Here is a 14777-nt window from a genome sequence, read left to right as displayed (position 1 = left end):
CGATGCAATCTCCGGAAATATTCTCCTTAGTTTACGAAATTTTAATCGTTTCTGTGAAATAAAGCTGAGTTTCTGCGAGAAAGACAAATCTGAAATTTTTGATGAAGAATGGCAAAACACAAGAAACATTGAAATCGCCAATTCCAGTAAAAATTGCTATCTCTCTCTAATCTATCACCATTTCAACATTACACTTTCTATTTTCCTTCCATTTTCTACTGCCTCGCCCCGCTCATCTGCACCCCATCACCTTGGTCCCGCCCATATACAGGTCCGCGGCATCAAAGAGTTCACCAAATTTACAGCACCTGTTGGCCAATCGCTCACTTCAGTCGTTTATAGTTTCTGACGTTGGTTTATGAACGGAAACTTTTTGCGATAGGTGTCTCGACAGCTGTTTGTATTATTTTTGTCGTATCATTGCACTTCATCTTCCTTACAAAGTCTGGTCGGTGATTGGTTACCCTCGATCCCGGTGGAGCAAGTACTTGTATATTACTTAGCCGCGGCATTTATTCGACTCAAAAACTTTGGCCAATCATTTCACAATGGCCTATGATGAAGTACCTCCCGATGAGGTTCAACCTCAAGAAACTAAAGTGCAACATTTGAAGCAGCTAGATACTGTGATTGCATTATACGATTTTCCCGGAACCCAGCCGTCACATTTGCCATTGCGCCTTGGTGACAGTGTCAATGTGCTCTCGAAATCCGATACCGGTTGGTGGGACGGAGTGATTGTGGGAAATAACGCTGATTTACAAAGGGGATGGTTTCCTCACAATTACGTCAGGTCGGTAAATTATGTCCAGCCGGTGCTCAACAAGCTCCAGTCTAACAAGGAAATTGACTCAATTACCGCTGCCAACACTGCTGCCAACGTGCTCATTCCATCATTCACTTCCCTCCTCCAAAAGAACCTCCTTGGTGACTCGGAAAAAAACACCCCAAATAACAGCACCAGAAAAAACTCTGTTGTTAGTTTTGCAAGCTCGGAAACAAGCTTACACTCCGATGGAAAACAGGAACGTAGGCCTCTGAAGGTACATCAAGACGATGAACCTTTAATTGCAGAAGACGACCCCAATATTCTGCTTCAAACTTTCCAGGAACCCGAGACAGAACACAAGGGTTCGATTCTGACTCAACTGGATAGTATTCACGCCTACGGAGGGTCGGTGTCTATGGACCAAGAACCTAGTATACCTCCCATTAATGTGGTTCTGGTAGAAGAAGCAGAAAGTATGGCTGAAAAGTACTGCTCTGAACACCACGAAAACGTTGTTTGGCATCCAAAATCTACGACGGGTGGTGACTTAATCTTTTACTCGCATCAGCTTGACATATACTGTGAGATCATGCCCCTTACTCAGTACAACAATGATAATTTGAATTTTGAAACATTTTCAGTTCCCCCACCTGAAGTGCTTGAAAATGCATCTACGGTTGTCCTCCACTCAACGTCATCTTCATCAAATAACAACACCAGCAATACCAACCAGTTGCTCAACGCAGATTATGGTGATGCCTCTGGCCATAAGTTTCATAGGAATGCTCTGCAGGAGTCCTTGAAACGAGATTCAGCTACGCCGTCCATGGCATCTTCCCAATCGACAACCCATTACCATCATTTCAAGCAGCCATTTTTTGCTATGAGCGATTTGTTCTACAAGCACCCTACAGACTTGACACAATGGTCTGAACTTCGAGCACAAATTCATTATATTTTAGAACTATGCTTGAAGGCACTAAAGGACTATAGCAAACAACTTTTTAATGCTCATTTCTCGATGTTAAACAAACTCGTTTCCTTACTTGCTTCGGCAGCCAGATTACAACAAAACGATTTCTTATCCACCAAATATGAATTGTCGCTCAAGAGAAAACTTCGTCGAATTGTGAGTTCGTACGCCCAGATTTACATCAATGGTGCTCTTCATTTGAATGTTATGCACCACTCGCCACATATATCTGACTCGCAACTTTTCAGCAACGATATCAATGCTCTAAATCGATCAGATGCAAACGACAGCTGTAAATCTTCATTGTCGACAATCGGAAACAACGAGGAGGGAACATTCCCACTCCGTAACCCCAGCGTAAGCACAATAACTGGCAAGACTTATATCCAGCAGATAGTGCTCGAAGTTGAAACACTTCGCTACAACCTCGACAATTTTGTAAAGATCTTTATGAAAATCACAAAAGACAAAAGAGTCAAAAAATCCGATTACGATGGCTCAGATGTTTCAGACGATGATGGTGAAGAGCGCTACGATATATTACCACAATTGTATCCTCGGTTTTTGACCGATGAGTTCAATGGTGGGAACTGGTGCAATCCGTTCTTTGCTACCAGCAATCCAGTGCTCAACGCAAGTGGTAATGATCTCAAGAACAGACATCATCTGAAGGTATTGATTGACCGTGATGCTCATGAAAAAGTTGTCACTCAAAAGACAGAAGCAGAGAAAATCGCTAACTCATTGCTCGAAGTATTGGACCCTGCAAACCAGCATATGTACTACAACAAAGCCCTTGTCAAGGAACGGAATACAGAGATTCTTCGTCTGGCTTACAAGTACTTATTCCATGCGGGACTCATCATGGACGTTCTTGAGTCGTTCGATTTCACCATTTTCTGTTTAATTCGCAAATGGGACACCAGCTCTTCACCAGGCGAGCAGGAGGAAAGGTCAGACAAGGGGCTCAAAGATGCACCCAGTGAAGAGTCTTTGAAAGATGGGGTTGGTGAGTATGAGCGTAGCGGACTAACATTTGATTATCCCGTGGTTTTGGACTTCTTTCAATTCAAGCAGCAGTTCCACGATCATGTTTCCAAAGTTGTCATGACGACACAGGCTTTAACATTGGAAGATCCCGATGTGTTCAGAGCTGTCAAAGAGGACGATGATCTACTTTACGATCGCGACGTAATCAAAATGCCAACGGAAAGAGCATCAAGAATGTTGGCTCGACTCATGACTGAAAAAATCGAAAAGGAAAAGGGAGAGTCTATGTCTCTCAACCCTGACACCACAATGACGAAGACTCTTCATGGAGGTTTGAAATTGTTAGATTCCATGCTGGATATAGTTCAACACTTGATTGAGGAGAGAGAAACAATCTTAAACTATGCCACCAGAGTGATGCATGATGATGTGAATATGCAGCTCTTGGTTATTGAGCGAAACAACACTAGCTTATCCGAGAAAGCTGAAGAGGGCCATTCGTTTTATGGAAGCAAAAAGCAAACAACGAATGTACCGTGGTATCTTGAAGGTGACGAAGAATTCGACTTGTTACTTGACTTGAAGGGAAACATTAAAGGAGGTACTAAGGAAGCGCTTGTGGCTCATCTCACCCACCACGACCAGACTGACAGCTCATTTACCTCATCCTTTTTGTTTTCCTTTTCTACTGTTACTACTTTGGGTGAACTCCTCACTCTCATGATCAATCGCTTCAATATTGAAGCCCCAGAAGGATTGAGCTTTGAAGAGTATAATACCTGGATTTCTCAGAAGCAAGCACCAATTCGACTCAAGGTCATTCTGGTGATGAGGTTGTTATTGGAAAAGTATTGGGTAGACTCGTACTATCAGGAACAGATCTTGGAGCGGTGGTTGGCATTCGCTCAGAGTCCGGCGGTTCAATCGCTTTCAGGCGGTAAGATTTTGTCTGCAGATATCCAAAGAGTGTTAGATGGAGAAAAGATCTGCTTTGAAAGAGAACCAAGCGTGGTATCAGGGCGTCCTCCTGCTCCACTTACAAGAGGTTCAAAGAAATTCAAGCTTCTTGATATTGACTATGTCGAGCTCGCGAGACAATTGACCATACGAGAGTTCAAGTTATACTCCAAGATCACCAAGCATGCATGTATTGCCAAGGTCTGGGGCCGCAAGTCCGGTTTATCAGAAAGCACTGAGCTGATTACCCACTTCATTAAGGCTTCGAATCAACTAACTAACTTTGTTGCTTACATGATTCTTAGGAAACCTGATGTGAAAAAGAGAGTCCAGGTGATCAGATATTTTGTGCAAGTGGCAGAGAAGTGTCGTCAGTACAACAATTTCTCGTCTATGACGGCTATTATATCGGCATTATACTCGTCGTCGGTGCATCGTTTAAAGAAAACTTGGAGATATGTTTCACCAGAGACTGCGATGCATCTTCAGAGCATGAACCGTCTAATGAACTCGTCTCGAAACTTTAACGAATACAGAGATGTGCTTAAATTTATTGGTTCAGAACCTTGTGTTCCTTTCTTTGGTGTCTATCTTAGTGATCTCACGTTCGTGTATCACGGAAATCCCGACTACCTATTGAATCGAACCAGAATGATCAACTTTGCAAAACGTTCCAAGACTACTGAAATTGTGTCTGGAATAGACCGGTTCAAAACTACAGCCTACAACCTCCAAGAAGTAAGCGAAATTCAAGCATACTTGGATTCTTGGTTCGACAAATGTCCAAGCATAGACGAGCAGTATCAATTATCTTTGAACCTTGAACCACGAGAGTCGAGCCAGGGTGGTAGCAGTGGTCCGCGGAACCAGAAATCACTGTTGGGAAACTTTGTCTTCAATAAACTGTGAGTGACAGCCGGTATGTCTCCACGCTAAAAATAGGTGTTATATTCGTATATTTGAATAGTACAAACTTTTAATTCCAACTTGGTTTCATCATCATGATCTTTATATTGCTCCTGTATATAACTTCATCACCTTTACTTAGCCTTCTTGTGTGCGATTCAATACCAACGGTAGGCGTTCCTGTTGCACCAGATGTTTTCCAAGCTACGAAACTTCTCTGAGGACGTAGCTAAGAGCTTGAATGAGTTTAGTGCCGAGGAGCAGAGAAAGAATCCTGTCAAAGAACTACAAAGCGGAAACAAAATTCTCCATACAAAGACGCCAGATCCTAACGATTTATCGCAACCACAAGACGAGGCAGAAATGCCGATGGAGCATGAAGAGTCTCTGAAAACTTCAGAGCAAAAGGAGCAGACTAACATTGACCTGGATGCGAAACATGAAAAGACAATTGAAACTAACCCGGTTGCCCCAAGAATAGACAAGCCTTCAACTCCAAACGTGATTTCGGGAATTGATCTCGAGACTTTGACTCCACAAGTCCGGGCCAAGATGAAGAAGTTTGCAAAGTACGAAGAGAAGTATCCGTTACTTCTCGAGGCATATAAGACTGAGAAGAGGAAAAGCGAGTTGATCGATATGTTTGAGAAACTTTTGAGTGAGAACACTCCTATATCCAGTATCTCGGACGCAGGCGTCTTAATCGACTACCTTAAGGGCCTCAACGAAAAGACCACCATGCTTAATGTGGAAATGCGTCGTCTATCTCGAGAAAAGACAAACCTTGCAAAATCGAAAACGGACTTGGAAAATACGGTTTCAGATATCAACCAAAAGATTAAAGAATACGAAGCAAAAATCAATGAACTTGAGCTGAATCCAAGTGCTTCGGACCTAACCGTCAACGACCTGAGTGCTTCTTCTGAGATAGAAGCGCTCAAGCTGCAGTTGAAGACAACAGAAAATGACTTGGCGAGCCGTAAATCTGAGATTGATGAGCTTAGAGTTTCTCTCACTCAATTAGAAGAGAGCTCTTCAACTCTTTCTCAAGAAAATGAACTGCTTCGTGAACTGAAAGCTCGTGACGAAGAGCAGTTAACGAGTCTCAAATCGGAGTCTGAACAAGCCCGCTCGGAGCTTGAATCAAAAACGAAAGAGCTCGAAGCCAAAGCTGAGCTGTTAAGGAAAGAGAAGGATGGATTGGAGCTAAAATTAGCGTCCTTGGAAAGCAGCTCATCTAGCCTCAGTAAACCAGATGCTTCGGTTGATGCTCAACCGTCGGGTAATAAGAAGAAGAAAAACAAGAACAAGAAGAACAACAAGTCTGCATCAACAAACGTAGCATCAGAAGGTCCAACCGATCTTCAAATCAAAAAATTGAAGGAACGCATTGCAGAGTTGGAGGGACAATTAAGTGAAAAGGAACAGGAAATAGCAAACGTCAACAAGTCAAATGAAGTCAAAGAATTGAGAGAGAAATGCCAGCTTCAATCCGAGGATCTTGAGGAATTGAGAGACCTGTTACGAGATGTCGGCGATGAATTGGTGCAAGCCAAAGATCGAATAAAAGAGCTTAATGCTCAAGCCCTGGAAAACGGTAAGGCGGATGGGCAATATTCTGATATGGAAAAGGAACTTGCTCAATTAAAGGTCGATAAGAACGCACTTGAATCCAAAATACTTCAATTCGAAGCGACCATTAAAGATCTTGAACAGGAAAGAGCCACGCAAACTTCCAAACAGAAAGATGTAACTGACAACTCAGAGGAATTGAGAAACGAAAATAACAAATTGTCAGCCTCTGTCAAAGAGCTTCAGAAGAAACTAGATGAAGTCAAAGCTGAGCTAGAGCGACTGAAGAGAGAAGTGGGAAGCATTACGTCCGAAAAGGAAGAGTTAAACAAGCGACTTTCTGAACTCGCCAAATACAAAAGTTCAGACACTTCTCTCAAGCTTGAAGTTTCAACATTGCAAGTTTCTTTAGATCATAAGGAGCAACTGATCAAGGAACTTAGGAAAGAGGTGGAAAAGCTAACTTTGCGAGAGAAGGAGCTCGCGGATTCTTTAGCGCTAACCAAGAGGCAAAAAATGGAACTTGAGGCCAACAACAAATCATTGGTGAGTGATAAAAACGAGTTGATAACAAAACAGGAGTTGCTGTTCGAGAAGGGTAAATCTATGGAGCAGCAGCTTTTCAAGTTGCAAGCTGAAAAACAATCGTTGTCAACAGAATTAGAGGCATTAAACAGAAAGCATGAAAACGTTGCACGAGATAAACAGCATGTTGCTTCTGAGTTACTGACCTTCAAGCAGAGGTATGAAGAGCTTTATATGAAGTCAAAAGAAGCTCAAGACAAAGTTGATAGCATGCAAGATGAGCTTTCAGAGGCACGGAACATGCTACTGGAGCGTACGAGAGAGTCGAACACAATTCGAAGATTGCTCATGGATGCCGAGGAATCTCTCAAAGCGAAAGACGGCGAATTAATGGCAGAAATCCAGTCGTTGAAAGAGGATAAGGAGCGTGTCGAGGCCGAGTGGATGAGTGCCAGCAAAAAGAAGCAACGAGAAATTGATGAGATGAAGTCGATCACCGACAATTACTTGACCAAGCTTCAAGAATTGGAGGCGAGATACAACCAATTAAAGACAAAGTATGATGATCTTGCGGCCAGCAAAGGAGGAAATACAAATGAGGCAAATGAAGATTCAGAAGAAGTTCTCGAGACGATTGAAATACTTCGCACTTCGTTACGAGACTCGTCCAAGAAGATTAAAGATTATGAAAACGTGAACAGCATCTTGAAAAAACTCAATGAAGAGTCCAACCTCAAGTTTGAACGGTTGCTGAAGAGTTACAAGTTGCTCACACAGCAATATCGTACCTTGAAAGAGAACAATATGCGGTCTCGAGCAAACTCCGCCGCTACAGAGCCCGAAAGTGCTCGAACTTCGGTAGATTCGCGGCGGTCAAGTAGGATTTCTGAAGAGGAATCAAAGCCTAATTCTTCGACCAATATTGCATACCTCAAAAACGTTTTACTAGGTTTCTTTGAGCACAAGGAACAGAGAGACCAGTTGCTTCCTGTGGTCAAAACGTTATTCGATCTATCTCCAGAAGATGAACAAAAGTTTTTGGTAGCGTTGAAATGAGCCAGTGTACTGTATGGTTGGTGATGAGCATCGCGAATTAGAGATCGGGTTAGATTCGAGTCAATAGATTAACCGACAACCAATATGCAAGATCCATTTGACCAGAAAAAAAGCTACATACTTCAGGAAATAGCTTCTAGTGTACTCGATGCATCTCCAAAAGGTACAATCGATGAACCATGCTGGCCTATAATACAAACCATAAATTCACACCCCGATATGGTGACCACTTCTTCTTGTTCAGGGAGAGTTTCGGTATTCTTAGAGGGTGTTAAGCAATCAGACGCGGTGAATAGGAGCATTGGAGCCAAGGGTCACGAAGGGAGGTGGTTATTTGTATCACATGATCCGAAGGAACTTTCAGGATGGTATAACCGAATGAATTTCGAATATGTTTCTTCAGGTTTTCAAATTGGAGCAAGCACGAGGTACATACTATTCAAGTTTGAGCCGCTTATCCTCCATGTTAAATGCAGAAACACAATAATGGCCAATCGAGTATATCAGGCAGCGATGGCCTGTGGATTTCGAGAATCAGGAATAGGAACGAACGACATAGTGGGGATCCGTATTTCCATCAAGCTTGATATTCCAATTGGCTACTTTGACAACCAAATTTTCAAGATTATGGTTTCTGAAGAATACTTGCAATTGGCAACGAAATTGGCAGAGGATCGATTTGCGGAAAACTTTCGAAAACTCCAGCAATTAGAGAGGTCCATGGAAAGCCTTCGTGTCCTTAGCGCTGAGGCTTCCAGCCATATAGAGACTAAGGAGGAGAGGCGAGAACGGAAACGAAAAGAAGGTTTGGAAAGACAACGGTTAAAAAGAGAAAACGACGATAAAAACTCAACTCTGCAAGTATGGAGCAAATTGACCAAGTGAATAGCATAGACCAATAAAGTACCTCCCAAAAAGTTATAGACCATCATAGACCCATTTGGTGCATTTTGCAACTGTATATGAGTCAACAGTAGTGTGTCTGTATAGCATGCCGGATGCGACAATTTTTCAATTCTTTTGACATTCTCAGAGCATAGTAATTATGGCAGATTCGACCGAAATTGAAAAGCTTAAGATCCTGGAAAACAAAGAGGAACCAGCCGGAGAAGTGGTACTCGGTCCTGATGGCCACGCTCTTTGTCCAAAAAGGCACTCAAAAAATTAGAGAAAGAGAAGGAAAAGTGCCAAGAAGAAAGGCTGAGAGTAGAAGCACAATTTGGGCAAAGGAAAAACGCCGAAAGGAAGAAGCCAAAAGCCGCCAACGACCCTGCTAAGGACAACTATGGTAAGTCGCCATTGATCAACTCTTCGGTTGTGACTGGCGAAAAGAGATCCAAGATTGAGAATTTGTCGGCCGCCGACGATGGAAAGTCTGTCATCATCAGAGCTAGAGTGCACAATTCTCGTCAACAAGGAGCCACCATGGCATTTTTGACGTTGAGACAGCAATCTGAGTTGATTCAGTGCTTGATAAAAGCAGATGGTGAACAAGTGCTGAAGCAAATGGTCAAGTTTGCCGGCTCCATCAACTTGGAATCGATTGTAGTTGTCCACGGAGAAGTCCGCAAAGTTGAGGAACCCATCAAGTCTGCCACCGTTCAGGATGCAGAGATTCATGTGAGCAAGATCTATGTTATTTCAGCGGCTCCAGAACAATTGCCTATTCTTATAGAAGATGCCTCGAGATCCGATGCAGAAGCCGAGGCTGCTGGTTTACCTGTCGTCAATCTTGATACCAGATTGGATGCTCGTGTAATCGATTTAAGAACCACCACTAACCAAGCCATCTTTAAAATTCAAGCTGGCGTTGGTAAATTGTTCCGTGAATTTTTAGACAAGAAAGGTTTCGTGGAAATCCACACCCCAAAGCTTTTGGGTGCTGCGACGGAAGGTGGTGCCAATGTGTTTGAAGTCACCTACTTTAAGAGCCTGGCCTACTTGGCACAGTCTCCTCAATTCTACAAGCAACAATTGATCGCAGCTGATTTCGAAAAAGTCTACGAAGTTGCACCAGTGTTCCGTGCCGAGAACTCTAACACACACAGACACATGACTGAATTTATGGGAATGGATTTGGAAATGACGTTTGAAGAGCATTACCACGAGGTTTTGGACAACTTGGCTGACTTGTTCGTGTACATTTTCTCCGAATTGAAGTCAAGATATGCTAAGGAAATTGCTACCGTCAGAAGACAATACCCCATGGAAGAGTTCAAGCTTCCCAAGGACGGAAAGATGGTGAGAATCGAGTTCAAAGAAGGTGTGGCTATGTTGAGAGAAGCAGGCAAGGACGTTGGAGACTTTGACGACTTGTCGACTGAGAATGAAAAGTTGCTTGGAAAATTGGTGAGAGAGAAATACGACACCGATTTCTACATCTTGGACAAATTCCCATTGGCTATCAGACCAGCCTACACCATGCCCGACCCTGAAGACCCTCGTTACTCCAACTCGTACGATTTCTTCATGCGTGGAGAGGAAATCATGTCGGGAGCCCAGCGTATCCACGATCCCGAATTGTTGAAGAAGAGAATGATCGACCTTGACATCGACCCCAATGCACCAGGGCTTTCTGATTACATCGATGCGTTCACTTACGGATGTCCCCCACACGCCGGTGGAGGTATTGGATTGGAAAGAGTGTTAATGTTCTACTTGGATTTGAAGAATATTCGTCGTGCATCTCTCTTCCCCAGAGACCCCAAGAGACTCCGGCCATGAAACCCGCGAGCCCGTATGCAGTATATACATCGCGAAATATAAGCCCACGAATTTCAAATAACATTAGACATGGAGGCTACGGTAATGCAGGATCCTCGCGATAGATCCGCCACGATTCTCCTTATGGGGCTTCGTCGTGGCGGCAAGTCGTCTATTTGCAAAGTTGTCTTTCACAATATGCAGCCTCTAGATACGCTTTATTTGGAGAGTACCTCGAAGCCCACCACGGAACAATTTCTGTCGTTGATAGACCTTTCTGTTATGGAACTTCCGGGCCAGCTCAACTATTTCGAGCCCACATACGATTCCGAGCGACTTTTCTCGAGCGTGGGAGCATTGGTATATGTCATAGACTCGCAGGACGAGTACCTCAATGCATTGACCAATCTCTCCATGATCATTGAATATGCGTATCTGGTGAACCCACGCATCAATATCGAGGTTCTTATCCACAAGATAGACGGCCTCTCTGAGGATTACCGTCTAGATGCTCAGCGGGATATCATGCAACGAACTGGCGACGAGCTCTTGGATTTGGGGTTGGAAGGAGTACAAGTCTCTTTCTACTTGACGAGTATTTTTGACCATTCCATCTACGAAGCGTTCTCGCGCATTGTACAGAAACTTATTCCTGAACTCCCCTCGTTGGAGAACATGCTAGACAATTTGGTCCAACATTCAGCCATTGAAAAAGTGTTCCTTTTCGATGTCAATTCCAAAATTTACGTGGCCACCGACTCGTCCCCGGTGGACATTCAGACCTACGAGGTGTGCGGCGAGTTTATAGACATCACCATTGACTTGAATGACTTGTACGTGGACGAAAGTGCTAAAGATTTGACTCGGACTACTAAGCCGTTGAAATCGGTGAGCCACCTCTCGAATGGCTCGCTTTTATACCTTGGGCAAATGATACGAGGATTAGCATTGGTAGCGCTAGTCCGCTACGAAGAAGATAAACTTGATGGCTCGTTGGCCATCATCGATTACAATGTCAACCAGTTCAAAAAGTCGCTCATGAAAATGTGGGACGGTGCTCGATTAAACCGCTAATAATAGAGACTTTTTTGGTATGCGACTGCCTGTGCGGCGCGAGAATACGTACACTTTAATAAAATGGTGCCGCGCATGGCACGTAGTCGCAACCTACTTAAGCGAGCTGTTTGGGCCAATACTAGCAATAATTGGTGCTTATATCATGTCCACTTCCAATTCTTCATTCTTCACGCCAGCGTATCCTCCTCCACAATGGACCCCATACTCCACAACAAGTTGAGGAACTTGCCAAAAAGGCGGGTGAGGATTTGATCAAATTGAACGATCATATCGTGTCTCTTGAAAACCCCACCATTGAAAATGTTGTTTTTCCCGTTATCAACTATGAGAACGAGAGCTACTTGCGCGAGAATATGATCACTTTTTACGAAAATGTATCTGCCAACAAAGAATTGAGAGACGCTTCGTCGGAGGCTCTGCGCAAAATGCTGGAGGTTGCAATTGAACAAAATTCAAGGGTTGATGTCTACCGTGTTTACAAGAAATTGTATGAGTCTGCTAAGGAGGACGAAATGGACCCAGAAACCTACAGATGGTTAGAAAAGACCTATATTTCTTATAAGCGTAATGGTTTAGATCTCCCAGAAGACAAGCGCGAAGAGGTGAAAAGACTCAAGGTGGAGGTTTCGAACCTCTGTAACGACTTTCACAAAAACATGAATGAAGAAAAAGGGTTCATTGTGTACACGGCTGAAGATCTTGAAGGTGTACCTCAAGATAATCTTGACCAGTTTGAAAAAGTTGAAGGTGGTTACAAGATGACTTTCAAGTACCCTGATGTGTTGCCTGTGATCAAGTATGCCAAAAAGCAAGAGATTCGTAAGAAATCTTACATTGCCAATGAGAACAAGTTAATGGCAAACTCTGAAATTTTGTTGAAAGTTGCTAAGCTTCGGTTCAAAATCGCCAAGCTTTTGGGCTACGATACCTACTCAGACTACGTTTTGGAAGATCGCTTGGCAAAGACCAAGTCAACTGTAATGGACTTCCTCACTGATCTTCGTGATAAGCTTACTCCATTGGGGAAAGATGAACTTGAGCGCTTAAAGGAGTTCAAGAATAACGAATTGAAGTCTAGAAACTTACCTCCCCAAGACGTATACTACGCCTGGGATCACTCTTACTACAGCAATTTGCTTTTGGAGAAGGAATACCAAGTTGATCACCAAAAGATCTCCAAATATTTTCCACTTGATAATACTATAAAAGCAAATGTTCTCATTCTACGAAACCATATTTGATATAAAGTTACACCAGATTGAGAACCCAGACCCAAAAACCTTGTGGCATCCAGATGCCAAGCTTCTTGCTGTCTACCAAAACATTACTCATGGGTCTCCAAAGAACCAATTCATGGGATGGTTATACATTGACTTGCATCCTAGAGAAGGAAAATACACCCATGCTGCCAATTTTCCTCTTGGTGGTGGTTACCAGTTGTCTGATGGTGGTCGTATGACTCCTGTCACCGCTTTGGTTTGCAACTTTACAAAGCCTACCAAAACCAAACCATCGCTTTTGCAACATAGCGAAGTTACTACCTTCTTCCACGAGTTGGGACACGGAATCCACAACATCTTGTCACAGACCAAGTATTCAAGATTCCACGGTACCGCTGTACCAAGGGACTTTGTTGAAACCCCGTCGCAAATGCTTGAGTTTTGGACTTGGTCTAAGAACGAGCTCAAGAAGTTGACGGCACATTACGAAACAGGTGAGCCTATCAGTGACGACCTTATTGATCTGTTGATTAAATCTAAGCACGTAAACACTGGTTTATTGAATTTGAGACAGTTACAATTAGGACTCTTCGATATGGCTCTCCATACCGTCGACAACGAAAAAGATTTGGAAACTCTTGACTTGGCCAAGTTGTGGAATGGCTACAGAGAAAGTATTTCGCTCTTACAAACCGATGGAATCAAAACTCACGGTTACTCCACCTTTGGGCATCTCGCTGGAGGTTATGAATCTGGGTACTATGGATACTTGTATTCGCAAGTATTTGCCAATGACATTTATTACACCCTTTTCAAGAAAGACCCAATGAGCGTTGAAAGCGGGCTCAAGTACCGTGATTCGGTCTTGCGTCCTGGAGATTCGAGGGATATCATGATTGGATTAAAAGAAGTGTTGGGCAGAGAACCTAATTCAGATGCGTTCTTACAAGAAATGTTAGGGTCAAACTAAGTATTGTTTTAATTTAGGTCTATAAAAGTTTCAAACATTGAAATAAGTCATTAGTGTACACATGCAATAAAAGCTTACATATAGGTCATCACCAGCATTCGTAGCCACCATCTACCACCAAGTTGTGGCCGGTAGTGTAACTGGAGGCAGATTCACTTGCCAAGTACAAAATAGAGCCAACAAATTCCTTTGGCTCTGCCATTCTCTTCATAGGGATCTTAGATTCCCAGGCGTCCTTCATCTCAGAGTGTCCAGCAATGACATTCTTGGTCAATGGAGTCAAGATGTATCCAGGACTCAATGTGTTGACTCTGATGTTGTACTTGGCCCATTCACACGCCAACGATCTGACCAAGTGGATAACACCTGCCTTGGACATGTTGTACATAGCTTGTGGTTGAGGGTCGTTGACTATAGTTCCTGACATCGAACCAATAAGAATGATGGAACCTCTCAAGTTGTTTTGGATCAAAGGACGGGCAAACGACTGAGAAACGTAGAATGCACCCAAACCGTTAACTTTCATGATACCCTCAGCATTTCGAGCTGGGTATTCCTCGGCAGGGAAATTCTCACAGTAACCAGCAGAGTTGATCAACAAGTCAGCGATCTTGCCATGTTTTTCGTTAATGGCGACAAAAGTTTGCTCAACAGATCCAGCATCACCAATGTCACACGACCAGGCAGACACTTGGCCAATAGCAGACTCGTGAGCACCCTTCAAGGTGTCTTCTCCCCACTTGAGAAGCTCTTTTGCAGCGACATTGGTTCTCTCGAGGTTCATATCAATCAAGGCAACATCGGCACCTTGAGCAAGAAGAGCTCTTGAAATCACAGAGGCAAGTCCACCAGAACCGCCAGTGACGATAGCGAGTCTTCCATCCAATCTAAAGTTTGGTACAACGTTGTCGTAGGAGTAATCCATTGTTTATGATGATTTGTTGTCAAAAAAATTTTTCTTCGTGATGAGTTTATTTGACTGTAGGAAAAGATCAACAAGTCTGTTCCGTTATAGTTTTATGTGGCAGATTTAAGTTCACTAGTCTTCAAAAAAAAATT

The 14777-nt window shown here is 43.2% G+C and overlaps 8 protein-coding genes across 8 annotated transcripts; 7 read left to right on the top strand and 1 right to left on the bottom strand. All coding sequences in view use genetic code 12, as the record gives it.

Moving 5' to 3' along the window:
* Positions 1 to 548: 548 nt before the first annotated feature.
* CSC25 (Ras family guanine nucleotide exchange factor) lies at positions 549 to 4598 on the top strand (the record flags this gene model as incomplete). Its single annotated transcript, XM_001486196.1, has 1 exon — positions 549 to 4598. The coding sequence occupies one exon, from the start codon at positions 549 to 551 to the stop codon at positions 4596 to 4598; it is 4050 nt and encodes a 1349-aa protein (XP_001486246.2).
* A 189-nt stretch (positions 4599 to 4787) lies between these two features.
* Positions 4788 to 7748, top strand: SYS3 (Sys3p; the record flags this gene model as incomplete). Its single annotated transcript, XM_001486195.1, has 1 exon — positions 4788 to 7748. One exon carries the CDS (start codon positions 4788 to 4790, stop codon positions 7746 to 7748), a length of 2961 nt encoding a protein of 986 aa, XP_001486245.2.
* An 84-nt stretch (positions 7749 to 7832) lies between these two features.
* On the top strand, positions 7833 to 8633 carry PGUG_01915 (tRNA methyltransferase; the record flags this gene model as incomplete). Its single annotated transcript, XM_001486194.1, has 1 exon — positions 7833 to 8633. The coding sequence occupies one exon, from the start codon at positions 7833 to 7835 to the stop codon at positions 8631 to 8633; it is 801 nt and encodes a 266-aa protein (XP_001486244.2).
* A 540-nt stretch (positions 8634 to 9173) lies between these two features.
* On the top strand, positions 9174 to 10472 carry DPS1-1 (aspartate--tRNA ligase; the record flags this gene model as incomplete). Its single annotated transcript, XM_001486193.1, has 1 exon — positions 9174 to 10472. One exon carries the CDS (start codon positions 9174 to 9176, stop codon positions 10470 to 10472), a length of 1299 nt encoding a protein of 432 aa, XP_001486243.2.
* A 69-nt stretch (positions 10473 to 10541) lies between these two features.
* On the top strand, positions 10542 to 11525 carry PGUG_01913 (uncharacterized protein; the record flags this gene model as incomplete). Its single annotated transcript, XM_001486192.1, has 1 exon — positions 10542 to 11525. One exon carries the CDS (start codon positions 10542 to 10544, stop codon positions 11523 to 11525), a length of 984 nt encoding a protein of 327 aa, XP_001486242.2.
* Positions 11526 to 11881: 356 nt separating this feature from the next.
* On the top strand, positions 11882 to 12769 carry PGUG_01912 (uncharacterized protein; the record flags this gene model as incomplete). The annotated part of the gene is made up of 1 exon (XM_001486191.1): positions 11882 to 12769. The coding sequence occupies one exon, from the start codon at positions 11882 to 11884 to the stop codon at positions 12767 to 12769; it is 888 nt and encodes a 295-aa protein (XP_001486241.2).
* On the top strand, positions 12741 to 13718 carry PGUG_01911 (uncharacterized protein; the record flags this gene model as incomplete). The annotated part of the gene is made up of 1 exon (XM_001486190.1): positions 12741 to 13718. The coding sequence occupies one exon, from the start codon at positions 12741 to 12743 to the stop codon at positions 13716 to 13718; it is 978 nt and encodes a 325-aa protein (XP_001486240.2).
* An 88-nt stretch (positions 13719 to 13806) lies between these two features.
* On the bottom strand, positions 13807 to 14643 carry ARD (Ardp; the record flags this gene model as incomplete). Its single annotated transcript, XM_001486189.1, has 1 exon — positions 13807 to 14643. The coding sequence occupies one exon, from the start codon at positions 14641 to 14643 to the stop codon at positions 13807 to 13809; it is 837 nt and encodes a 278-aa protein (XP_001486239.1).
* Positions 14644 to 14777: the final 134 nt, after the last annotated feature.

The sequence above is a fragment of the Meyerozyma guilliermondii genome, genomic scaffold (genome assembly GCF_000149425.1).
Source record: "Meyerozyma guilliermondii ATCC 6260 scaffold_2 genomic scaffold, whole genome shotgun sequence".
In the NCBI taxonomy this organism is placed as follows: Eukaryota; Fungi; Ascomycota; class Pichiomycetes; order Serinales; family Debaryomycetaceae; genus Meyerozyma; species Meyerozyma guilliermondii.
The sequence above is the reverse complement of the archived record's forward strand: the minus strand, read 5'-3'. Positions and strand labels throughout refer to the sequence as shown.